The sequence below is a fragment of the Neomonachus schauinslandi genome, chromosome 2 (assembly GCF_002201575.2).
Source record: "Neomonachus schauinslandi chromosome 2, ASM220157v2, whole genome shotgun sequence".
In the NCBI taxonomy this organism is placed as follows: domain Eukaryota; kingdom Metazoa; phylum Chordata; class Mammalia; order Carnivora; family Phocidae; genus Neomonachus; species Neomonachus schauinslandi.
In genome coordinates, this window is record NC_058404.1 from 49,236,833 (window position 1) to 49,264,118 (window position 27,286).

Consider the following 27,286-nt stretch of genomic DNA (forward strand, 5'->3'; position numbering starts at 1 on the left):
AAATTTTAGTCTGTTTTTTAACTTTGTATAAATTGAATATGTTGTCAAGATGCATCCATGTTTCATCTAGTTGAAACCCATTTTCATTGCTGTATATTCTATTATAGGAATATACCGTAATTTATATTACTGTTAATGAGCATCTTTGATTGACTACTTGAGCCTCTTGCCCTCTTATCTATTTATTATTGATTTGCTACCTTTGTCATAGATTGTGTCCAATATATGTGTCTATTTCTGCCTGTTTATTCCCACTAGCCTTGTGGGTTTTCCTTATGCTAGTACCACATTGTGTTATTACATTCTTGATGTTGGTGTTGTAAATGCTCCCACCTTTTTTTCCTACAAGAGTATTGTGTCTATTCTTGGTCCTTTGCATTTCATGTACAGTTTACAATCAGTTTAAGACCCTCAAAAAGCCATCACCAATTCAAAAAAACAACTGTTGGGATTTTACTGGAATCGCATCAAATGTATAGGCCAATCTGGGAAAGATTGATTGTAAAAGCTATTTTATCTTTTGTCTGTACACGTGGTATATTTCTCCATTTATTTAGTTTCTCAGTAATTTGGGGTTTTCAATGTTAGAGGTCTTATGTAATTTATTTAGATTTATTCTTAAGCATTTGATACTTTCTCTGAAGCCACTGGAAGTAAAGCTGTTAGTTTCATTTGTTTGCTGATAAAATACGACTGACTTCTATATTTGACCTTGCATTCAGCCTCCTTCCTAAACTTATTTAATTTTAAAGGTTCATCTGTAGATTCTTTCGGATTTTCAGTTTTGAATTAATGTCTCATTCCATTTTTCATAGGAAAAGCTTTCAACATTTCACTATTGTCTTAGTTGGACCGCTATAACAAAAATACTATAGCCTGGGTGGCTTAAACAATTTATTTCTCACAGTTCCCAAGGCTGGTAAGTTCAAGATCAAGGCACTGGCAGATCCAGGGCCTGGGGAGAGCCCACTTCTGCCTTGCAGCCTTGCTGCATCCTCTCGGGGCAGAGTTCATCTCTCCGTCAAGGACACTAAGTCCACTCCTGAGGGCTCCACCTTCATGACCTAATCACCTTCCAGATACCATCACATTAGGGATTGGTTAGGCTTCAACATGAATTTTAGGGGGACATGAACTTTCTATAACTATAAAATGTTAACTATAGCTTGTTAGATGTAAACACACTTACGTTAAGGAAGCTCCTGCTCTCTGTTCCTAGGTTTCTAAGAGGTTTTATTTTTATTTTCTAAGCTTTCAAACGTCTTTAACTGGATTTTATCAAAATTTTTCTTCTTTGGAGATCACTGAATTTTCTTCATTGGGCGAATATGATGATTACATTGTTCTTTGAATGTTAAGTCAACCTAGTCTTGCCGAAATAATCTCAACCTGGCCTTGAAGTTTTTAGGTTACTGGTTTTGGTTTACTAATACTTGGGGTTGTTTTCAGCTGTTCATGAACGAGATTGGTATCAGGATATGTGCTGTTTCCTTTTCTCATTTATGATGCCTTTTTTACTCTAGATGATTCTTGCTAAGGCGCTTATGAATTTTATTTGTATTTTCAAAGACAACTTTTGGCATTGTTGATCCTATCTATTATAGGTTTGTTTTCTGTTTTCTATGGCAGATTTTGTTTTTAAATATATGCTCATTTCCTTTTATTGGGAGTTTTGTTTTTCCTATATACTTAGCTTGACAATTTTTCAAGGTTTTAATAGCATTTAAGACTATAAATCTCTATAAAGCACAACTTTAGCTGCACCCTCAAGTTTTTATATATAGTATATGATTATTTAAAAATCTCTTTTAGGGGTGCCTGGGTGGCTCAGTCGTTAAGCCTCTCCCTTCTGCTCAGGTCTTGATCCCAGGGTCCTGGGATGGAGCCCCACATCGGGCTCTCTGCTCAGCAGAGAGCCTGCTTCTCCCTCTCCCTCTGCTGCTCCCCCTGCTTGTGCTGTCAAATAAATAAAATCTTTAAAAAATAAAAATTTTAAAAAAATGAAAAATTTGCTAGAGGCGCCTGGGTGGCTTGGTCAGTTAAGTGTACAACGCTTGGTTTCAGCTCAAGTCGTGATCTCAGGGTTGTAGGATCAAGCCCCGAATCTGGCTCTGCGCTCAGTAGGGAGTCTGCTTGAGGATTCTCTCTCCCTCTGTCCTTACCCCTTCTCTCTCTCAAATAAGTAAATCTTTTTTTTAAAAATCTAATTTTGGGCGCCTGGGTGGCTCAGTTGGTTAAGCAACTGCCTTCGGCTCAGGTCATGATCCCAGGGTCCTGGGATCGAGTCCCACATCGGGCTCCCGGCTCAGCAGGAAGCCTGCTTCTCCCTCTCCCACTCCCCCTGCTTGTGTTCCTGCTCTCGCTGTCTCTGTCTCTGTCAAATAAATAAATAAAATCTTTATTAAAAAAACTAATTTTATTTTAATCAACAAATTGTGGATTAAGTAGGAACCAGGAGGCAATAATCCACAATGTTTCTTGAGCAGCTACTGATCTCCATTTTCTAGAGGTGCAAACAGGCTCTTGACAGCCTTACCATGATAGCAAAGGGAGATTTTCTGGGAGGTGAGAAAACTATTTGGGAGAAGCCTGTTTGGATTTGCCAATTACAATTAACTCAGCAAAAAGATTAGCCCTGCTGTATCCACCCAGTCACATTACTTTTCTGAGAATGAGGCAGATGGCCAAAAACAACATAACATCTGAGACTTAAAGAGCAAGTTCCAGAACAAGGATAAAAAACTTTCTTGGTGTTGGCAGCAGATAGTCTGCAACTTTGTGTTGAGCCCCATCCAGACACAAAGTGGAAAGCACGCCGGGAACATTTTGCCGTGTCTGCCATTGACAAGTGCTGTGAATTTGCTGACCCAGTTCTTGGGCATTAGTTTGTTTCCATTTAGATATTCCAACTATAGCAACAGGAAACAAATTTCTCAAGGAAAAAAAAGTATTGGATTATGTATTAAAAAGAAAGCTGCAATTCATGAGAACGGACCAAGAGACACACTGCCTTGTCAACTTGGCAAACGTAATGAGATCATATAAAAGTCAAAGTGAGGGTAACTACATGTCAGCGTGCAAAACTGTATACAAGATTTTTCTATGACTCAGCTTTCAGTTTGCTTTAATGTCACTTTACTGGTGTGTTGATAGAAGATATACCCATTAGTAATCTGTGTACTATTGCTTGGTACAATCTTATTCTAAAAGGAACCTCCAGTGAATTCTAGAATTGTTTAAAGCTCAGCGTGTAACCGTTCCTCATCTGTCCAAGAAGTGACAGTAACTTTTAAAACTCTTTCTATAGTCAAGTCTTGCTGTATCACCTGGAGTCACAACCACAACTCATTAACTAAAAATGCCCAGGCGGGGGGCACCTGGGTGGCTCAGTTGGTTAAGTGTCCAATGCTTGATTTCGTCTCAGGTCATGATCTCAGGGTTCTGGGATCGAGCCCCATGAGTCTGCATCCGGCTCCATGCGCAGCAGGGAGTCTGCTGGAGATTCTCTCTCCCTCTCCCCACCCCACTACTCCCTCTCTCTCAAATAAATAAATAAATCTTAAAAAAAAAAAAAAAAATGCCCAGGTTGCTGTGGCACAGAGAAACTGCTGATTCAAATCACCCTCACTTTATAGGCCACGAGAAACTCACATTCACTCACATTCATTCAATACATTTAATGACACTCAAATTAATGACATAAAATAAGACACCTTCTGGTAACTGAAGTCTCCTTTATTTTAGATCATCCTATTAGAATTTTATTATTTTTACACCAGAACTATGAAATGCTTAAGACAGATTACTAAATAAAAAATAAAATAGGGATCTCAATGCAGAAAATACATTTAATAAATTAAAGCAAAAGCAAAGACCTGGGGAGATCCAAGAGAGCAAGACAAGCCTTAACCGAAAAAGCTTGTAAGTACCCAAGGAGCTAGTCTTTTGAGCCATGTTCTCTCAGCTTCTGGTGACCATATTTAGTAATAAGCACATCAGCCAAAAAAGGCCAGGAAAAAGTTTAATGGTTTAAAAAATAAGCAAACGTAGACTTGTATTGCGCAAAGTGCTAATTTCAATAGATCCATTAAAATAAAGAATTTTTGAGAAACCGTAATAAAAGTGATGGTCATTCAATCCAAATCGTTAGACATAGAGTTTATAGCATTGTATTATGCTAGTGTTTTAAATCTGTATAAACAAATTCAAATACTTAAGTAGCTAGTTTCTTAAACTTAACAGAAAACCTTCTACAATCTCAAATGCTTATCATTGTAAACATGTTAAGAAACATCATAAATAATTGTTTAAATGTTAACTAGGTGCTATGGTCCTAAAGCGGGTCACTTCAAAAAGCCTAATAATTACAGCTTATCATAGTAACTATATAATGTATTACAGTAAACAGAACAGTTATATACATGAGCCAACGTAAAGCTCAGTAGTCATGAATATGAGGGCATCACTGGACATCTATTTCCAAAGCTTCCACGATGTGCGCAGCAGAAGGACGATCTTTAGGATCTTCATTAGTGCATACAGAAAAGAGTTCAATTACTTTCTGGTACGTTTCATCCAGTTCTTCCATATTAACAGGTGGCCTTGTCCCCAGAGCTGCATAGTATGCTTCATCGTCAAAGTCACTTTCATCAAAAGTTTTATCTGCTCAAGAAGGAGTTGACACAGAGTAACACTAAGTCAGGGAAAAGTTTAGCAACTGCTCGAACTCACCCTCCTGAAACAAGAACTCATCATCTGGGATGCTTTTCTTGATACACTGCGGTCTGCCATGGTGGAGATCAGCTATTGTCATGAACCCCGCCCCTCTTACTATTATAGCTCTCTAATCTTCTCCTCAGGCGAGGGGAGTTTCCAAGGAAACTTTCTGCTCTGCATCTCAATTTATCTCCCTATTGTCAATTAACCTACTCTCATTTGTAGGAGATTAAACTGAGATTGCACCAAATTAGTATTAATATAACCCATATCTCATGCACTAGATCAAACAACTTCCTCTTTTAAATTTTAACTTAATAGAAAGATGAAATAAAATTTTACCAGCTAATCTTCAGTTCAAACTGAAGAGATTGGGGTTTATGTTAAACATATGTAGTTATACCTTCATCATCATCATCTGGAAGATTAATGTGTGGAATAGACAAAGTCATCATTTCCCACAGGGTCAGGCCAAAGGCAAATATGTCTGCCTTGTCAGTAATAATACCATTCTCTTCCAAAGCTTCCTTGGGTTTCCAAGGCTCGGTGCCAATGTAACAGGCCTCGGGGTCAGTCACTGAAACAAAATACAAGGAAGCTGGTCCTTAGGGCAAGCACTAGGAATCACTAAGAAAGGCAAGCAACCCAAAGAAAACTGGATAAGTGATTTAACAGGTAGTTTAAAGGTTAATACGTGTAGGTAATAAACATGGAAATACACTCAATCTCATTAATAAGAATTACTTTTTCCTTATCAGATTGTAAAATATTCAAAAATCTGGCCAGTTGGCAAGGGTGTAGAGAAACAGCACTTCTCTTAGAAGGTGGCAGGAATGAGGGCACGTGGATGGCTCAGTCAGTTAAGGGTCTGACTCTTGACTTCGGCTCAAGTCATGATCTCAGGGCCCCGGGGTCAAGCCCCAAGTTGGGCTCCCTGCTCAGCGGGGAGGCTGCTTCAGATTCTCCCTCTCCCTCTGCCTGTCACCTCTCTTTCCCTCTCTTAAAAAAAAAAAAACAAAAAACAAGAAAAGAAAAAAAAGAAAAGAAAAGAGGCAGGAATATAGATACCACAAAAGACCTCAAATAGCCAAAGCAATCTTGAGAAAAAAAAAGCTGAAGGTATCACAATTACAGATTTCAAGGTCCACTACAAAGCTCTAGTAATCAAAACAGTATGGTACTGGCACAAAACTAGACACAGAGGAACAGAACAGAGCCCAGAAAGAAACGCAGGCTTATATGGTCCATTAATCCGTGACAAAGGAGGCAATCAATAAATGGTGCTAGGAAAACTGGACACCTACATGCAGAAGAATGAAACTGGACCACTTTCTTATACCATACACAAAAATAAACTCAAAATGGCTTAAAGACCTACATGTGAGACCTGAAACCATAAAACTCCTAAAAGAACACATAGGCAGTAGTATCTTTGACATTGGCCTTAGCAACATTTTTCTAGATATGTCTCCTCAGGCAAGGGAAACAAAAGCAAAAATAAACTATTGGGACTACACCAAAACAACACACTTTTGTACAGTGATGGAAACCATCAACAAAACAAAAGACAACCTACTGAATGGGAGACGATATTTGCAAATGATATATCTGATAAGGGGTGAGTATCCAAAATACATAAAGACTCATAAAACTCAACATAAAAAAAACAAACTATTGATTAAAAAAATGGCCAGAGAATCGGAACAGACATTTCTCCAAAAATGACACAGAGATGGCCAACAGGCACATGAAAAGATGGTCTTCATCACTCATCATGGGGAAACTGCAAATCAAAATCACAAGATATAGCCAGTATCAAAAAGACAAGAAATGGCAAATGCTGGTGAGGATGTAGAGAAAAGGAACCCTCGTGTACTACTGGTGGGAATGCAAATTGGTGCAGCCACTGTGGAAGAGAGTATGGAGGTTCCTCTAAAGTTTTGCAGTCTGTTCTGCTACAATAAATATTTTGCAACACAAATTAGTGCAAACACAATTAGGTATAAAAAGATCAATTTTTTTTCCCATTACCTGTTATTTTTAAATGATCGGAAGTAAACTTCCTCATAAAGAGAAAGCCTTATCCCAAGAGAATAAAAATGCTTTCTCTTAATGCATGGCTGGTTTAGCACCTTTAACAACTGCTATGCTGGGGCGCCTGGGTGGCTCAGTCGTTAAGCGTCTGCCTTCGGCTCAGGTCATGATCTCAGGGTCCTGGGATCGAGCCCCGCATCGGGCTCCCTGCTCCGCGGGAAGCCTGCTTCTCCCTCTCCCACTCCCCCTGCTTGTGTTCCCTCTCTTGCTGTGTCTCTCTCTGTCAAATAAATAAATAAAATCTTTAAAAAAAAAAAAACAAAAAACTGCTATGCTGACTATAACCTTAAATTGTCTCGTGAAGCTGAGTGTCAGCAAAGGGGCTGGGGAAGCACTCCCCCCCCATGCTTACAAATATTCTTTTTTTAATTGAGCAAGCCAGATCAAACTTTTAATTTTAATTAAAAGTATCTATTGAAAATAAATGCCCTCAAGGAAGCACAAACCCAGGGTTTATGCCACACAGGATGAACTGATGCTGGGTGCCAGCCAAAATTTCATGTGTTCATATTTTTATCAGGATCATTATTGTTTCTGTTACTGCTTTCTTTTCAAGGCTACATGGGGTTTGATTCTTCTGTCTCAACTCCATTTCTTCTATAAGACTACGTCTCTTTTGGTTTTGCAGAAATTAATATATCAGGTTATTATAAAAAATGCCCACACTGCCCAATTAGTTTTTGGAATATGTTCTTGGGAATGAATTACAGGATCAAAGGGCGTTTTGAAAGGTTTTTGGTTTTTTAAAAAATACATATTTCCAAATTGCCCACTGTAGTAGTTACCAGTGCTGTTCATCAAGTAGTTCATACTCCCTCCCTTCGGGACACATAGAAAGATTGCACTTTCTGGCCTGTCAAGCTTGGATGGAGCCATCTGCCTAGTTCTGGCCCGTGAGTTGTGAAAGAAGGGACTTGTGTCATTTCTAATCTCGAGCATCTGTTAATGCAAGACTTTCTAGGGCAGCACTTTCCAACAGAACTTTCTGTGAGAATAGAAATGTTCCATATCTGCATTGTCCAATATGGTAGCCACTAACCATATGTATCTACTGAGTGCTTGAAAAGTGGCTGGGGAAATGAAATGTTAAAATATTGACTAATTTAAATAGCCATATGTAGCTAGTAGCTCTGTAGTGCACAGCTCTAGAGCCTTTTTTACCCTCCATACATACAACGATGGCAATATTCCATATAGTGGATGTTCCAGCAGCTTCGGTCCTAAAGTGAGAATGGCATGGAATAGCCATTACGGACCTATAGCCTGAATAAGCCTTGGTTTGAGGCCGCTGACGTTTTTGAGGGTCTTTGCCACCACAACACAACTTAGCCTAACCTGAATGATACACCAATCGCAACTCTACTTCGCATATGAGAAGCTATCCTATTGCTCACAGTAGCATAGAGAAATTTTTCAAAGGATTTTTTCATAGTCATGGCTTTTTTTTTTTAATCGTTTCTAGCTTTGATGTCCTTCTTAAGCCCAATATTAAGGAAATACTTACCTACAATTTTTTTTTTTAAATCTTTTTTTTTTTTTTTTTTAATTTATTTGACAGAGAGATAGAGAGAGAGCACAAGTAGGCAGAGAGGCAGGCAGAGGGAGAGGGAGAAGCAGACTCTCCACCGAGCAGGGAGCCCGACGCGGGGCTCGACCCCAGGACCCCAGGATCATGACCTGAGCTGAAGGCAGCCGCTTAACCGACTGAGCCACCCAGGTGCCCCACTTACCTACAATTTTTTCCATTTTTTTTTTTTTTTTTTACATCCTCAATCTACGAGGATGAGTGTGAGGTTGGAAAACAGCTTTATTTTTTCTAAAATATCCAGGCATCATCATTTATTGACTCAACTACCTCTTTCTCACTAACATTCCACTTTTATTACAAAAACTCGATATATTTGGGAATACCTGACTTCCTTATATTTTTCTGCCTATTTTCTCATGAGTATCACTGCTTTAATTACTGTGGCTTTGTAATACTTCTTAACATCTCCTCAGGGAAATTCCTACTCGTCATTCTTTCACAGAATTTTCCTGGCTAAGTTTGAACACTTAACAAGGATGAACTGTTTATGAACTGTTTTACAGGTTTATAAACTATGAACTTTGACACGGTCTAAAATAAATAGATCATATTGGGTTAATGCACAATTCATGGATTTTTTAATTCATTCACTTTCTGCTTTCTGTTTTTTAAAAGGGCTTCATTTTTTTTCTGATGAGAGTTAAATACTCAAACTTAATTTCATAAAGGTTAAATAATGAAAATGTTTTCCTCTGTGTAGTGTTGACCATATCAAATAGGTTTTGATTTGTTATTACATTCTCATTATTTTCTAAATATTTGTGTAGGTGAAATTTGATTTCAGCTAAGAACTATTTACAAATATTTTGAATTCCTAAAAAATGTGGGTGGTGTTGTTTCCAAATGTTTCACTAATTTCTAGATTTGTGATGATCTAGATGATGAACGTCAACCATTAGATCACTTCCACTTTTTGTAATGAGGTTTTCTCTTATAACTTAATATATGTCCAATTTTAATAAATACTTGGACGTATAGAGATTGACCTTATACTACTCAGACTTTCTACATCTTAATTTTGTCTATTTGATCTATTAAGGATTGAGAAAATTTTGCTAAAAAAATCTTATTTTTATTGTTTCACAATTTCTCCTTTTATTTTTGAAAGTTTCAACTTTGTAGCAGTTATGTAGCCTAAAGGCTCATAATAGTCCTAGCTTCATGAATGATTATAGACATCTTTATGTAGTCCCTCTATTCATCTTGGCTTTTTCCTTCGACTTAACTCACAGACTTTACCTTAGCTAGAAATTAAAGTGTGAAAAAGTTCCAAACAGCATTCATTAATCTTTCTTTTACCTTCTATTCGTATAGAGACGCAAATTTAAGTGTTACTTATTAAATAACATGTTGAAAGCAGAGGCTTTCTTTACAAGGCTGGCTATGGGTTCTCACCAAGATCTTAAATTCCCTGAGGATGTCAGTATTTATATTAGAGTGAGAAGAATGAGTTGGGGCAGGCCAATGGGCAAGAAGCAGAAGGCCTTTATTAGCACCCCATTTTCCTACTTCTACCCCCGTTTCTTCTTCTACCAGTTTCCCCAATCTTGTCACTAAATGAATTCCTTTATAAAACCTTATTAAAACTTTGTTTTCTAGTCCCAGATCTTTTACCACATAAAAATCCCAATCCAGGTTAGAAATAGTTCCTAAAATTATCTTCAGTTAAAGTAGATATTAATAAAAATGCAATAATTTATATTGTGGGTATGGCAAGGGAGAGGGCTGGAGGCTGAGTGAAGGAGAGACAGGAAAGGAAGGATATTGTTTATTGTATACTTTTGATACATAGTTTTTGATTTTTGAAGTATGTAAACTTATTATCTATTGAAATATGTAAAAAATTAGAAATTTAAAATTTTCATAAAGTTTTAAAAAATTTGAATACTACTGGGGTGCCTGGGTGGCTCAGTCAGTTAAGTGTCTGCCTTCACCTCAGGTCATGATCCCAGGGTCCTGGGATCCAGCCCCCAGGGAGTCTGCTTCTCCCTCTCCCCGCCTTGTGCTCTCTCTTGCTCTCTCTCTCTCAAATAAAAATCTTAAAAAATAATAATAATAAAAATTCGAATACTACTTACCAGTCATATTTTCATCCAGTGGTAGAGAGACTCCTACATCACAGATTTTAATTGTTTCAAAATCACCTTTAATTACAACATTTGAAGACTTTATGTCTCCATGAAGCAGTTTCTTTTCTTGGTGTAGATACTAAAATAGTGGAAAATTTAACACATCTGAGCAAATACATAAACTGATAAAAATATATGATAACCTCCAAACACAAAAAAACAACTTGAACTCCCTTCCTGAACTCCATGCAGGATGATATCTGTCCATCATTTCAGATTATTTGAAGTCAGACAAGGGAATATCCCATATTACTCCAGTCTGCCATACTGACCAGACATAAAGAGTCTTTGGAAATCAATGTCTGTTTATAGATAAGCTAACTTTTCAAACGTATCTCATACTTTTATAGCAAAAGAGGATACTGCAGCTTTAAAAATATATCACAATTTTACTTGAGACTAGTAGGTTTTAGAAATAAGTTTGGAACCTTCACAATGAGGCACACTTTTCACAAACAAGTTGTTGAGATAACGCAGAACAACAGATAATTAAGGGCAAAAGTTACACGAGAAGAGGAAGCAGAAATGTCATCTAAGACTAATACTTTATTTTACACATTAACTCTTAGTAATGATACTCATCCATAATCAGAAATAATCCTGAAAAACTGTTATTTTTTCATTCATCAGCATCTACTCTGTGAGCTGCTTGAAAATAGTGCAGAGACCATTTTTGGTATATACTTTCGAACACTTACTGTGCTTCACTTAAATGCTGATCATAAATTGAGCATGCTCAAATATGTTTATAGTGAAATTTATTAATTCCACCATCCATATATAAAGTCATTATTTATTAAATAATTCAAATTATTAATTTAGCTTCTCCTATCCATTTAAAATCAGTTTTTCTACATACATATTAAAATATATATTTAGAAATATTGCTTTTATGCAGTTTTATATTTCATAAGTCAATTTTATGTCAACTCTTAACATGCAACTTTGACATCAGCATCAATACATGATCCACTTTGGCGTCATCCAACAGTGTTCCGGAGCCACCATTTCTCCTGCTTGGTTACCTAGGATAAGGAATCCTTTTTCTTCCTTACACTGTATCTATTCAAAGGCACAACAACTTATTTGACAACATTAAAAGAGCTTTCTTCTTCATTTGACCTATAGATGTATATTGATATCCAAAACTTAACATCTCACAAAGCAATCTTCAAGAGGTTTGTTTACATCAACAGAGGATTAGGCTACACTCCCAGGAATAATTACTAAATTTGTGTTAAATTGATTAATCCTTTTAACTAAATCCAACATATGATCTGTATAAACAAAACTACCTGACTTGGTTTATTTCAGGCTATGTAAAGACCTCAAACAATACTCTGCTGATCAAGATAAGGAAAGAGGGCATTCTGCAATATGAGAGAGTCTATAAAGACTTTAACTTGGGGCAACTACTTCTTTTGGGGGAAAAAAAAAAATCCCACCTTGTAATTAGGTATATAAAGTAGTTCTTTCTTGTTCCACAAAAATCATTTAAAATATAAGGGCACGGTTACCTTTAACCCTCTCGCCATGTTCAAAGCAACTTTTAAAATTATGGCTGCTGGAAAAGGATCCTGGTTGTCTTTATACCGTTCTTCTATTAAGTCATTTAGAGACTTTTCCCCTCCATATTCCATAGCAAGACACAGACTACCATCACTGGCTTCAGTGAAAGCACGATAACCTTAAAGAAAACAGGACATTTTCTTACTAGAATAGGGAAGAATAACAGTATTTAAGTTTTTTTACAGTGATGTGATTGGAAACTGACAAAATACAATGAAACAATTATTTATAAAGCTAACTCAGTAGATATAATTTAAAACGACTTCAGTGTTAGCCAATAGTATCACAAATTAAAATATTTTTAAATGCTCTATGCCTTCCTAAATATAATGGTTTCACTAGTCTTATTTACATTAAAAATGAAAATAAGGAAATTATCTAAATGAAGGTCATTTTATATTCCTGAATTCTCTACAGTACCAGCATCATAATGAGTATATCTATTCCCATTAAATTTTAAAAATACAGAAGCATCTAAAAATATTACATAATTCTTATTTGAGAACATTCACAATAATCTTGTTCTTGCCAAACTCCACCACCATCTTCATTTTTATTAGTGACACTGGTCGAGAGATTATACAAACTGTTTCTGAATAAACACATGTACTGCTACAAGGTAAATTTAAACTTACCTACAATGTTTGGATGATGGAGGTTTTTCAAAATCTTAGCTTCATCTATTAGTCTCTTTTGATACATACTTTGATAATGATCATTACATCTAGGGTTAATCTTTTTCACAGCCCAAGGAGAATAAGACAAACCTCTTGGAGATCTTAAAAAAATAATCAAAGTATAGAAAGAATAATAACCATAATGCATTTCAAAGTATAGAAAGAATAATAACCATAATGCATTTCAAATGACTAACAAGAACTTCCAAATTTTGAAAAGCATTCAGTAATAATTTGTTTAAAAATTTTTTACAAATATTTTCAACTATTGGGGCACCTGGGTGGCTCAGTCACTTAAGCATCCAACTCTTGGTTTCAGTCAGGTCATGATCTCAGGGTCATGAGATCAAGCCCTGCATCGGGCTCTGTCTGCACTCAGCGCACCGTCTACTCAGGACTCTCTCTCCCTCTGCCCCTCTCCCCGCTCCATGCACACTCTCTCTCTCTCAAATGAATAAATCTTAAAAAAATTTAAACATAAAGTATTTTTGACTATCAACACCTCTGCTACACATCCTTTTTAACTGGAAGATATATAGCTGATAGAGCTATTAATTACAAGTCTGATATCTATTGCTGAAACGTAGGGGTTAAAAAGAGACAACTAAAAGGAAAAAGATGGAACATTATAAATTTTAAACTTCAAAATTACTATACTATTTTCTAATTTTTCCATTTCAGCATGTCAGACTACCAACTACTTATCAAACATTTAACTATATGTGCCAGAGGTAAGTTACAGAATGCTAAGTAATAAACCACTAATGTCCAAGAAGTTTAAAGAAGAGAAGTACAAAAAACATTTGGCCCGTATTTGATTGTGCAAAGAATAAGACTGCTCTTCACCAACAAATATTGTCCCTCTATAGTAACCAATCCATCCTATACCTTTCACCATATACTCAAAGACATACATGGAAGGAGGTAATAAATGTACAAATGAGAAAAAACGTAAACTGTCTATTTTCTAGGAAGAGTCAGTCATTTTAAGTATATTTAAGGTGTAAACATTCTGAGATCTAAATAAACAGGTAAAACAAAGTCAGGGAAAAGTTTACCTGATAAAGTAGTTATTCATGGGTACAGCAAATTAAGAAGGACAAAGTGCATGCAGCATATGGGCAAGAAAGTGAATGAAAAGAGCCTCGAAAGTTAGAGATAAAAAGTTTTACCATAAGAAGATAAAATAGGCTGAACCAAGAATCAAGAATCCACTTAGTTTTTTACTAACTCACGAACGGCTCTATGCTTGCAGGACCTTTTTATTTTTAAATCAAAAAACACGCACTCAAAGGATCACTAGATTTCTTAATTCAGGTACATCTATCATACATAAGTTTATCCAAAGTATTCTTAAACCTCCAATTTTAGATAACAACAGCATTTGGGGATGACCTCTTCCACGTCATTTTATTATGGAAAATATATTTTTCAAGTTTCAAAGGGTACCCCTCAGCTCCCAAGGATTTAGAATTCAGTGAACAAATAAATCCATCTTCACCTTTTTCATAACATACCTCAATCTAGAGAATGCCAAGAACATATTTACAAAATCTGAATAAAATATTTTACCAAGCTAAAAGTTGGTTCACTGAAAAGACAAAAAAAACAGGCAAGTTTTTTTTAAAAATTTTTTTTTTTTTTTTTTCAGAGAGAGAGAATGAGAGACAGAGAGCACAAGAGGGAAGAGGGCAGAGGGAGAAGCAGACCCCCCTGCTGAGCAGGGAGCCCGATGTGGGACTCGATCCCGGGACTCCAGGATCATGACCTGAGCTGAAGGCAGTCGCTTAACCAACTGAGCCACCCAGGCACCCCCAGGCAAATTTTTTTAATGAGACTGCACAAGGGAAAAAATGAGACCCAAATAATATTGCCAACAAAAACAGAGACATAACCACAGACTCATTAGAGATAAAAAACGTAAGTGAATAGAAAAATAAAACTTTTACCCCAATAAATTTAAAGGACAAAATGGACAAATTCTTAGAAAAATCTAAGAAACCTGACAAAAGAGAAAATGTAATCAAGAGTTTAAAATATTCCCATAAAAAATACAAAGTCTAAATAATTTTATAGGTGAGTTTACTAAACTTTCAAGGAACCTATCATTCCATCTTACACAAACTGTTCCAGGGAATAGAAAGAAAAGGGACTATGAGTCTAGTATAACCTTAATAGACAAATCAGATAGGGACAGCAGAAAAAGGAAAATCACAAGCCAATTTCACTTAAATCACAGACATAAGAATCCTAAATAGCAAAATGAATCCATCAGTTTTATTAAAAGAACAATAATGTATCACAACTAAGTTAATCTAGGAATGCGAATTTGATTGAACATAAAAAAATATAGACTTCTAGGTTAAAAATATAGACTTCTAGCTTGAACATACACATATAATTTTGATCCCTTCCAAACCCCACTAAAGTAAAAGCAAATGGGTATTTTAAGACCTACACCCAATGAGAAGGATGGAAATAATGAAAAGGAGACAACACACTTTTGGAAGCTTGGAAAGCAGATGAAAGTAACAGACTTAACAAGCCTAGTGAACTTCTTGAAAGTCACTTAAAAAGCAGGTGAATTTCTAGACACCCTCCCCAATTCTGTCCACCTCCTATTCCTCCAGCTTCTGACGACTGGAGACTGGCTTTGGAAGGGGTTAAAGCGGAGGGTCTTTAGCCTGAGGTTTACTGGCATAGTTGAGAACCCGTGAAGCACACAGGAAGAGTAATTCATGACCGTATGCGTACTAAATGCTGCATGTGTTTTCACACGTGTATATACCTGTTTATTAACATCCAGACCAGGATACAGAGCCCTTATAGCACCCTCAAAAGACTTAGGATGCCATCTGAGCATGGAAAACGTTAAGATAATTAAAAACAAGACAGACAAAAATGAAAAAATAGAAATATCAGAAGATGAAGTTGGAAAAATCTCCCAGAAAACAGAGCAAAAAAACCCCAGCCCCCCTCCCAACAGTAAATTATAGGAATTCCAGATAGAGAAGAGAATAATGGGGGTGACAATTATCAACAAAGTAATTTAAAAAATAATTTCCCAAGATTTAAGAGTAGGAATTTTCAGATTCCAGAAGGCCCACACCCATGTATGTCATTTTGAAAGTCCAGAACACTGGTGACAAACAGAAGATCAAACAAAGTTCCAGGAGAGTGGGAGGGACAAACAACCTAAACCAGATTACATAAAAAGAAGCAGCAATCAGAAAGGCTTCAGAAATCTCAACAGCAACACTACAGGCTAATAAACAATGGAAGAATGACCTCAAAATTCTAGAGGAAAATTATTTCCAAACGAGGATTCTGACTCAGAAAAACAAAAAGGGCCATTCAAGAATGAGAGTAAAATGAAAACATTTCATAAATGCGGATTTTCAAAAATGTTATTTCCTGTGCATCTTTCAATGGGGAGCTACTACATGCCCTCAGTCAAAATGAAATGTAAACCAAGAAATAGTAAGATATAAGATACAGAAAAACAGAGGATCCAATTCACCAGAGAAGTGAAGGAAATCTCCAGGTTACCAGTAAAAGAAAATCCCAGGTTGACACGGCTACATTAGGAGGAGTGGTAGGGTCAGTCAGTGACCACTGTTTTTCAGTATCGGCGATATGAAGCTTTCTAATTAAGTCTCACAGAGAGAACTTTGTTGGTAACACACTTTACATGTAAGGACATTTTTTTAAAAGGGGGGAAAAAATGAGACTAGCCATAAACATGTGAGAATTTTTTCTTTCAAAATAAGAGTTTTCAGACACTAAAAAATGAATGTCTATAAAACAAATAGCACAGAAACACACGAAGGGGGTGTTTAAACCACAAAAATTCTTCAAGAATAGCCACTTACATATAATTGCTATGCTAATTATATGTAATAGAAAGCATTTCTATTTGGAAACAATATAAACCTAGATAAAGCTAATGATATACTGGTAGTTAGGCTGATTGCAACAACGCATTAAGGAATATAAATTGACTTAAGTTATTTGCCACTTAATAAATAAAGGTACAGAATAATGAGTAAAAGAAACAACTTTTAAAAAAATGTTTGTTGACACCTATAATTTCATTTTTCTTTTAACACAATTTTCCTACTTTAATATCATGTATATACCCCTCTTACTTAACAGTGATGACATAAGAAATAAAAAAATGTACTTTTTAAAATGAGAGTATCTTGAGGATGCCATTCTCCAGATCCAAGAGGTTAACAGTCACTGACATCCCCCAACATCGGCGTCCTCTCGGAGGTTTTCCTATTGAGAATCCTGTGTTATTACCACACAGGAACCACCTTCCCTCTGTCTCTTTCCCTTCCCACACAAGCCAAGGAAAAATTATAAGATAAATTCCTTCTCCTTTAATAATCCATCAGTAGGAAGGTAGGAGAAAAGTATACCGGCAAAACTCTGGCAAAGTTATAAAAAGTTCTAGGACTGGAATATAGCAGTCAGATAAGATCAGGAACATATCTGAAATCAAACTATTTGAATTTTCATATTCTTTTTTGTCTTCAAGTACACAGCAACTACGGTTCCATGTGAAAAGGTTAATTTGGAATGTTACACTCACCTTTTCATAAGGTAGACGTTTACCCCAGTGCCAAAGCCAAGCTTCTGCATAAATGGAGAAGGAGGAATATTTATACATGGAGTTGAACATAATGCTAAATGTCAGAAAGACAAAAAATATAAAATTAGTATTTGAAAAGACCTCTACAAAAGCATCCTAGTATTTTCAACTTCTGAGTATTAACTGGCCTCGTCTTCTGGAGAGCAATTTGATATTATCTACCCTGACTGTTCCTGGAATCCCTTTGACCACATCCACTTCCGGAGCCCTACCTCACAGTAACACCGAAGCAGGCGTCAGCAAACGGCCCATTTTTGTTTGGCTCACAAGCTAAGATTTGTTCTTAGATTATAAAAGTGTTGTTAAAAAACAAAGAAGAATAGGCAACAGAGTCCCTACGTGGCCCACAAAGCCTGAACGACTCCCGTGAGCTGTTTGCCAGCTGCGTAGCACAGCATGTGCGCAGACATCATGCACACACTTGTATTTGAACACTGGGATTTGGTTTGTGACTGCAAACCAAACAACCAAAAAACCCAAGTAGTCATCATTAGGGTCATAATTATACTATATCTGTATTACAGAGCTTTATGCAGTCATTAAAAAAGATGAGATAGAGCAGTCCTACTTTTGTTCATGAACAACTGAACAGCCTTCTTGCCATGAATAACTAAAACACCTGCCAAAACAGAAGTTTTCAGACATTTGACAACAGGCAGAGCAGGGTTGTGAACTCTGAGAGAAGACAAACAAATGATGGGAGCCCTATCACTGCCCTAACTTACTGCTTTAAGGTGGTCTCTGGGTGGCAGCATGAAGAAACACAGCCCAGAAGTCTTGTCAAATTCAGGAGACAGAGATCAGAAGTCCAAGAGACCTAAGTAGCTAGAATTTGTGGAGCAGAGAACCACAGGGAGCCACAAAATGAGAGAGAAAGCTCCAGACACCCGAAAAGAGGTCTCCCTTCGAGTGTTGGGTTATCTGCACATCCAACAGATAGAACTCCCCAAAGTCAGGGAAAGCACCAGGCGCAGGCATAGACTAAACAGCCAGCAGAGAGCACAACGGTCTAGGAATGGTCCAATTACCATCAGCCAGGGTGCGGCAACTTGGTAACACACAGGGCATTGAGTAAAGTCCTCTAAATGGTCATGGCTCTATTTTAGCCCAAGGAAAAGGTTTACAGTAAAGCTTAAAAGCAAACCTCAAAAGAAACAAGCTAATGTGCAGGTAACGTAACTGGACCATCACAAAATCCCACTGCCCTCCAAAGAATGACGAAATCTAGCACTCGACAATGTAAAATGTCCAGCAGCCAATAAAAAAAACTACCAGGCATGAAAGAAGAAATATGACCCACACCAGGAGAAAAATAAACCGACAGAAACGTACCATAAAATGACAGTGGTGTAGAATTAGGAGGTAAGAACCTTAAAATAGAAATCTTAAAAATATGCTCAATAATGTAAAGGAAAATGTGAGCATAACAATAAAAAAAAAAAAGATGTAAAAAAAACTCCTAATGGAACTTAAAGGAATAAGACAACGGATAAGAATAAGATCATCTAGAGATGCTGTTAGAGAAGCATCTAGAGAAGAAGGTTAACTAAGTTTTAAGACAAAGCAACAAAAACTACCAAAAATGAAGCACAGAGAAAAAGATTAGAAAAAATACAGAGAAATCATCAGCGAGCTTTGGGACAATAGCAAAAGAGTAGATTTGATCCAACCACACAGAGAATTACATTAAAGGTAGTCTATGCAGTGCTGTCCAATAAACCTTTCTGTCACGATGGAAATGTGCTGTATCTGTGTTGTCCAGTATGGTAGCCACTAGCCACATGTGGTTATTGAGCACTAGAAAAGTAGCTAATACAACTGAGGAACTAAATTTGTAATTTTATTTAATTTTAATTCATTTGAACCTAAATTTAAATCACTAGATGTGGCTAACGACTGAACAGTCCAATTAAAGGCAGAAATTGTCAGAATGGATAAAAACAAAATAAGACATAACTACATGCACTCTATAATAAACTCAGTTTAAATAGAAAAACACAGATGGGTTAAAGTAAAAAGTTGGAAAACATCCTATTCAAACAGTAATCAAATTAAAACTGGACTGGTTTCATCACATAAAAGGGAACACACATCACATAAAGTGAACCTCAAACAGTACAAGACTGGATAAAGAAAGACATTTCATAATAGTAAAGGGGTAAATCATCAACAGAAATAACCATCCTAAATGTAAAAGTATCTAGTAACAAGCTTCAAAATACATAAAGCAATCACTGTAGAACTCAAAGGAAAAAAAAACAGATAAATCCACAATTGTAGTTGGAGACACCTCTCTCAATAGTAGAATAAATAAAATTCGTAGAGATACAAAAGACCTGGACAAAACAACATAAGTCAACCAGCTTGACCTAAATGATACTCATGGAACACTGTACCCAAAAACAGCAGAAAGTATGATCTTTTCAAGTGCCTGAAACATTCGCCAAAATAAATAAACCTCAAGTCAAGAAAGAAAAAGTAAAATACCAGTATCAGACATGAAAAAGGAGATACCACCACAGATCCTACTGACATTAGAAGGGTAATAAGGTAATAAGAGTATATCACAAATAACATTTTGCCACTATATTTGACAAATGGAAAGTGAAAAACTTCCCTGAGAAACACTAACAAAGTTTACACAAGAAGAAATAGATAATTTGAAAAGCCCTATACTTACTAACTGTGATGTCACAGTTAAAATCTTCCTCCTAAGAAAACTTCAGGCCACATGTCTTTCCTATCAGTAAAGGAAGAAAAGCCAGTTAAGGAAAAAAAAAAACACCCATCAATTCTACATATACTTTCCAAGGGAAGAGAAGGAAACACTTCCCCTCTTACTTTATGAATATAGAATATGCTGATATCGAAACCAGAAAGACATTCCAAAAAAAAGACAACTACAGTCCAATATCCCTTATGAACACAGAAAATATTAGCAAACTGAATCAAGCAATATATAAAATACATCATGACCAAACTGGCTTTACCCCAGGAATGAAAGTTTGGTTTAACATTTGAAAATTAACACAAATTACCACATTTAAAGACTAAGAAAGCAAACTATCTCGATAGATTCTGAAAAAGCTCTTGACAAAGTTCAACATCCTTCTGTAATAACCTTCAACCTGATGAAGGACAATAAAAGGAAATCCTTCACCCTGATAAAGGATAACTGTGAAAAACCTACATCTAACATAAAACTTCACCGGGAACAAGGCAAGTATGTCCAATCACACCTCTTCTATTCAAAAATATACTAGAGCCAGTGACATAGGGAAAGGAAAAAGAAATAAACTAATACAGACTGGTAAAAAAAAGTAACACTATCTTCATATATTCATCTACAACAGTACCAACTATGCATGAAATAGCCTAAGGAACCCATAAAAAGCTAATAGAATAAGTGGCTTTAGCATGGTTGCAGGACACAAGGTCAATATACAAAAATCTATATACTAGAAATGAACAAGATAAGATTTTCTCCTATATTATCTTCCAGAAATTTTGTAATTTTAATCATTTTTGTATGTGATGTGAGCTGAGAGCAATCTGCATATAAATATCTAAATGCTTTTATTTGTTGAAAAGATTATCCTTTATTCACTGAATTGCCTTGGAAACTCTTTCCCTCACAAGAGCACTGCATGTACCAGAACGGGAAAGGTAAAGTACTTCATGGTTCAAATTGATTCTTTACCAGGGAGAACCTCCAAATCTGTTAGAATGTCAATAAAATTAGCCAATAGATGGCCAAACCTGGCCTACAAAATAAGTCTTATTTGTTAAAATCAACATTACAAAGAGGACTTATGCTAAAATTGTTTGTGTATGATAAATAATAAAGGATCAAACTCTAATAATGCTAAGACATTTCTATAGCAATAACAATAAGAAAATATTTTATATCTTACCAGATTTCTTTTTTTCAGATAATTTGCTTGGTGTCTTGAAATTATTGATTTCTTCCATTGTAATAAACACTCTAGGTCCTATGATGAAAACAAATTGAAAGTTACACTGCAGTTATACAGAATATAACTCTCATTCATGAAGAAAAAAAAAGTCCTATAATACTGTAACTCATTTTATCATATAAACATAAAATTTGAGAACTGAAAAAGACCATGACAAATATTTAGTCCAATTTTATTTACAATGAAAAAACTGAGACCCAGAGAAGTATAACTACTTACCCAATGTCATACTATTAATGATTAAGTTCTTACACTTGTTTGTATTAAGAAGTAATATACACACTAGGAAAAAGTAATATATGAACTTGGTTAAAAAAAAAAAAAAAACACCTAGTACATAAAGGTAAAGGTAAGTTTCCCTCTCACACTTCCCAGGGGTCACTGTTAACAGGTCTTTTACACCTTTTAGAGAAACGGTCTATGCAAGCAGCATTTATTCATAATAGCCAAAAAGAGGAAACAGAAGTATTCATCGGATGATGAATAAATAAAATATGGCCTACAATACACACAACAAAATATTATTCAGTCATAAGAAGGAGTCCTGATACCTACTACAACATGAATGAACCTTAAAAACATTATGCTAAGTGAAAGAGGCCAGACACAAGAGGCCACATATATGATTCCATTTACAGAAAATGTCCAGAATAAGCAAATCCATAGACAGAAAATAGATTAGTAGTTGCCAGGGGCCGGGGAGAAGGGAAAACATAGAGTGACTCCTAGTGAGTGTGGGGTTTCTTTTCGTGATGATAAAAATGTTCTAAAATTGGGTAGTGATTTAATATATTCAACTCAGACTATTCCTAAAGTCACTACATTATATACTTTCAGAGAGTGAATTTTATAATATGTGAATTATATCTCAATAAGTTATGTAAAAATGGTCTATGAACAGAAAATACTGTATATACAAGCAAGTTAATCCAAGGTTTTTATTTCTTCTATAACATATTTGTTAAAGAATCCTTTTTTATAAAAACCTTAAGTATTACTTTTTCTTTTTTAAAAATAGTTTGGTTCATATTAGATTTATTGTACAGTGAACTGTCACTACATGTGTATAAGATTGTTTGGTTTGTCTATAAAAAAAAATGGGAGGCAGATAAAGGGTTTGCATCCAAAATATATAAAGAACACCAAAGAAAATAATCCAATTAGAAAATGGGCAGAAGACCTGAACAGACATTTTTCCAAAGAAGACATACAGATGACCAACAGGCACATGAAAAGATGTTCAACATCACCCCGTGAGGGAAATGCAAATCAAAATCACAATGAGACATCACCTCACACCTGTCAGAATGACTAAAATCAAAACCACAAGAAACAACATGCACTGGTGAAGATGTGGAGAAAAAGAAACTCTCATGCACTGTTGGTGAGAATGCAAATTGGTGCAGCCACCGTGGAAGACAGTGTGGAGGTTCCTCAAAAAATTGAAAACAGAACTACCCTATGATCCAGTAATCTCACTATTGGTATTTGCCCAAAGAATACAAAAACACTAATTCAAAGGGATACATGCACCCTAAAGTTTACTGCAGCATTATTTACAATAGCGAAATTATGGAAGCAGCCCAAGTGTCCATCAATAGATCAGTGGATAAAGAAGACGTGGTACATATATACAGTGGGATATCACTCAGTCATAAAAAAGAATGAAATCTTGCCATTTGCAACAACATGGATGGATCTAGAGAGTATAATCCTAAGTGAAATAAGGCACTCAGAGAAAGACAAATACCATATGATTTCACTCATATGTGGAATTTAAAAAAATAAAAACAAAGTGGGGGGTAAAACAAAGACAAATCAAAAAACAGACTCTTTTTTTTTAAAATTTTTTATTCTTATGTTAATCCCCATACATTACATCATTAGTTTCTGATGTAGTGTTCCATGATTCATTGTTTGTGCATAACACCTAGTGCTCCAAGCAGAACGTGCCCTCTTTAATACCCATCACCAGGCTAACCCATCCCCCCAACCCCCTCCCCTCTAGAACCCTCAGTTTGTTTTTCAGAGTCCATCGTCTCTCATGGTTCGTCTACCCCTCCGATTTCCCCCCCTTCATTCTTCCCCTCCTGCTACCTTCTTCTTCTTCTTCTTCTTTTTTTTTCTTAACATATATTGCATTATTTGTTTCAGAGGTACAGATCTGAGATTCAACAGTCTTGCACAATTCACAGCGCTCACCATAGCACATACCCTCCCCAGTGTCCATTACCCAGTCACCCCCTCCCTCCCACCCCACCCCCCACTCCAGCAACCCTCAGTTTGTTTCCTGCGATTAAGAATTCCTCATATCAGTGAGGTCATATGATACATGTCTTTCTCTGTTTGACTTATTTTGCTCAACCTAATACCCTCCAGTTCCATCCACGAAACAGACTCTTAACTACAGAGAACAAACAAATGGTTACCAGAGGGGAAGTGGATGGGGGGATGGGTGAAATAGGTGATGAGGATTAAGAGTACACTTATCATGATGAGCACTGAGGAATATACAGAACTGTTGAATCACTATATTGTACACCTGAAACGAATGTAACACTGTATGCTAACTACACTGGAATTTAAAAAAAAAATTAAAAATTGGCAGGCAGAGAGAACATATGCTTAAATTTTGTATAGAGCTCTTAATAAATAGCATTTTTAAAAACTGCCAAGAAAAATCACCTCAAAGGCCTACCTTTAATTGCCTATTAATGAGAAGTCTGTTTCTTTTTAAATGTAGCCACAATCACCACTGTTTTCAGATTTGCCTGAATTTTGAACACCAAAGACCTCTTTTTCATGCAAAAACACACTAATTTTATCAAGTGAAACATTTAACTAAAAGGAAGGAACACATTTTTCAGGAACACGTTTCAGGCCTTTTGGGAAGGATAAACTGTTTTAACAGAGTGGGTTGGAGGTGCTACTTCTACTTTGGAAATAATTTCCCCATGTGGTTCTGACTGCCCTTCTTCCATCTTCATTCATCTACCCTCACAAGAAGTTGTAAAGGAGCACCTCAATGAGCTTCTAAGACTCCTATCTACCTATGGGAAGCTACTCTTCATTCACTCACTCAACACATACTTACTGAGCATGTACCATGTGTTAGGCACTGTTCTAGGCACCGGAGCCCCAGCAGTGAACAAGACCCAAACAAACAAGAAGATAAATACAGAAGATAATGATATATAGGCAGGTGAATCACTGGTGAATCACCAGTGAAGTGAGACCAAGTGCTGGGAAGGGGCTTGAAATTTGAGTTGGGGTGGTCAAGGGGAGGTCTCCTTGAGATGTCATTTGAAGGAAGGAAGGGAGCTAGACCATGCAAATATCTAGGGGAGGTCTGCAGGACAAAAGTAGTAAATACAAAGGCCCTGAGGCAGAACATTTTCAAGGGAAAGTGAAGAGGGCAGGGCTAGCAAAAGGGAGAAGGAAATGAAGTCACAGAGTTTGGGGATGAAGGACAGCAAATCAGGTAGAGCACTGAAGCCATAAAGACCTCAGCTTTTATTCATAGAGCTTTAGTCACAGTAAGGATTTCAGCTCTTGCTGAGAAAGGGGAAGCTATTGGAGGATTTTACAAGGAGGAGTGATATACTCCATGTTATGTTCCAGCAGAATCACTCTCGTTTGTGTTTCTTAACTGAAGGGGAACAAGGACAGGCACAATACTGAAATAATCCAGGAGAGATATGGTGGCTTGGATGGCAGGATGGTAGCAGTTAGAGATGGTGACAAATGGTCAGGTTCTGGATGTATTATGAATCTGGAACCAATAAGATTTCCTAATGTTCGGATTTTTGTTAGGAATGAGAGAAAAGTCAAGGATAGCTCCAAGTTTTCAGACTGAGCAACTGAAAGAATAGAGATGCCATTACTCAGATCAGGAAGTCAATTTTGAAGTCTGATTAGACATCCAAATAAAAATGTGAAATAGGCAGCTGAATATAGGTCTGGAATCCAATCTGAAGGTACAAATTTGTGGCATATCAGCATGTAAATGGTATTAAAGCCAAAGACTGGATAAGATCACCTAAGGAATAAGTAAAGATAGGAAACACAGACCTCTGAGGGATCCCAACATGAGAAATGAAGAACAGAGTAAACTGACAAGGAGCCCGAAAACTAGGATGCAAAAAAATCCCAAAAAGTGGGGTGTCCTGGAAATTTTACTGCCTTATAAGTCTCACTGCCCTTCCCTTCAGCATAAAGAGGATCTGATATTCAGAAGCAGCCTAAGTGTTAAAAAAAAAAATCTTCCTCCAACTAAAAACATCTAAGTTTAAACAAGTCTTTTAATATTACATTCTAGAACACTCTAGAACTCAGTCCCACTTCCCATTACAACCTACTTGCAACTAAACAGACTATACCCTCTCCATCTCACAGTTGTCTGAGGCACCTTTTTTCATGACAGAACAGTTTAGGCCTCAGTCTACTGAGAGATGGCTTCTGGCCACTGGCCCAAACTCTCAGATTTTATATATGTAATCTATATACATATAGATCTATCTCTTTCTATATATTTAAACTGCTAAATAACTATAGTAATCTAAATCACAACGTTCTTATGAAGGTAACAGCATAAAATTGTGAATATCTTACATGAAGATACATTAGAAATGAAAGTATTATGACTGTGGGCAAAATTTCATTGTGGAGTATTTAGGAGATTTTTTTTTTTTAAATCAAGTACTGTTTAAGAAGCAGTATTTAAAAATTAACAGAGCTCAGCAAGTTAATCAAAAGATCCATTGAATCAGATACCAGTAACTTTTGGACCCTAAGCCACCCTAGGGCTAAACAAATACATGGATACTACTGGGCAGAGCTGAAGTGTATAGACAGGAAGAAAAAAAAAAAAAGAAAAGAAAAAGAAAAAAAAAACAGAATGAGAGAATTGGTAACGATAATGAGAAAAGGAAATGGAGGGGGAAAGTAGCCTGAAAAAGAATGGCAAAGTTCTGATCATATTATTTCTAAGATCCTGTACACTTTACACCCCACGGCTTCCTGGAGGTAGAAGCACAAACTGTTTATCCCCCCCATCCAGGAGCTTACAGAGGGCTGGTTGTTAAAATGCTTCTTCCACCTGCTCAACCACCTCCCTTGAAAACTGGAAGCAACACGAGGTGAGAAGCTCAAAGGCGGGAACTGTGCTTCATACCCCCTCTTTCTCAAGCCCCACCCTCTCCGTTCCCACCAGAAATCCTTCACCAATTCCAGCCGCGCCTAAGAGCTGGAACTGAGACTCACTGGGCGGCGCGATAAGAAACCACCGTTTCCACCAAGCACAAGCCGGTGCTCCGATGTCCCTAAACGCTGGGGTCTCGCCTCAAGCAGAGACCTGGGCCTCAGGGCGTCTGTCTGTAAAACCAATTGTAAAATAACGGCAACCTGCTAGATCCATCGTCTTCTCCTACGGATCTTCCATAAAAAAGTAGATTGTTAGGCTTCACTTCGAGAAAAGGGCAATTTCTTTCTTGAAATCCCCACCCTACCCTGCGATTCAGATGCGCATTCGGGTTTGGGTCGCAAACACTTTTCTAAATTAATTCCCAGTTGAATGCCACAGTCCCAACGTCTTCACCTTTCCCTCTAGGTCCCGAGCTGTCACCGAGCAAACGCAGAGGCCGCGGCTCCGGGGCGGGGCGGGGGGGCAGGATTCCGCCCCAACCCGGGCCCACGCGCGGTCAGGGGTCCACAAAAAGCTCCCCTTACCGCAGCGGCGCCGGGGTGTTGAAGTCCAGGCCAAGGCTGTCTTGAAAACTGATCCCGAGTGGCCCTCAACACGACCCGGGGCTGCCCCAGCGTCCCGCCACCTACCAACACAAACACTCAGTAACAGTCGTTGTGACGGGACCCTCCCCGTT

The 27,286-nt window shown here is 36.9% G+C and overlaps 1 protein-coding gene across 1 annotated transcript; it reads right to left on the reverse strand.

The window, feature by feature from the left end:
• Positions 1-4,462: 4,462 nt before the first annotated feature.
• Positions 4,463-27,272, reverse strand: PBK (PDZ binding kinase). The gene is made up of 8 exons (XM_021698929.1): positions 27,135-27,272; positions 21,345-21,422; positions 17,371-17,464; positions 12,732-12,874; positions 12,045-12,214; positions 10,477-10,606; positions 5,120-5,293; positions 4,463-4,662 (listed from the first exon to the last, which is right to left on the reverse strand). The coding sequence occupies exons 2-8, from the start codon at positions 21,400-21,402 to the stop codon at positions 4,463-4,465; spliced, it is 969 nt and encodes a 322-aa protein (XP_021554604.1). The 5' UTR covers positions 21,403-21,422; positions 27,135-27,272.
• Positions 27,273-27,286: the final 14 nt, after the last annotated feature.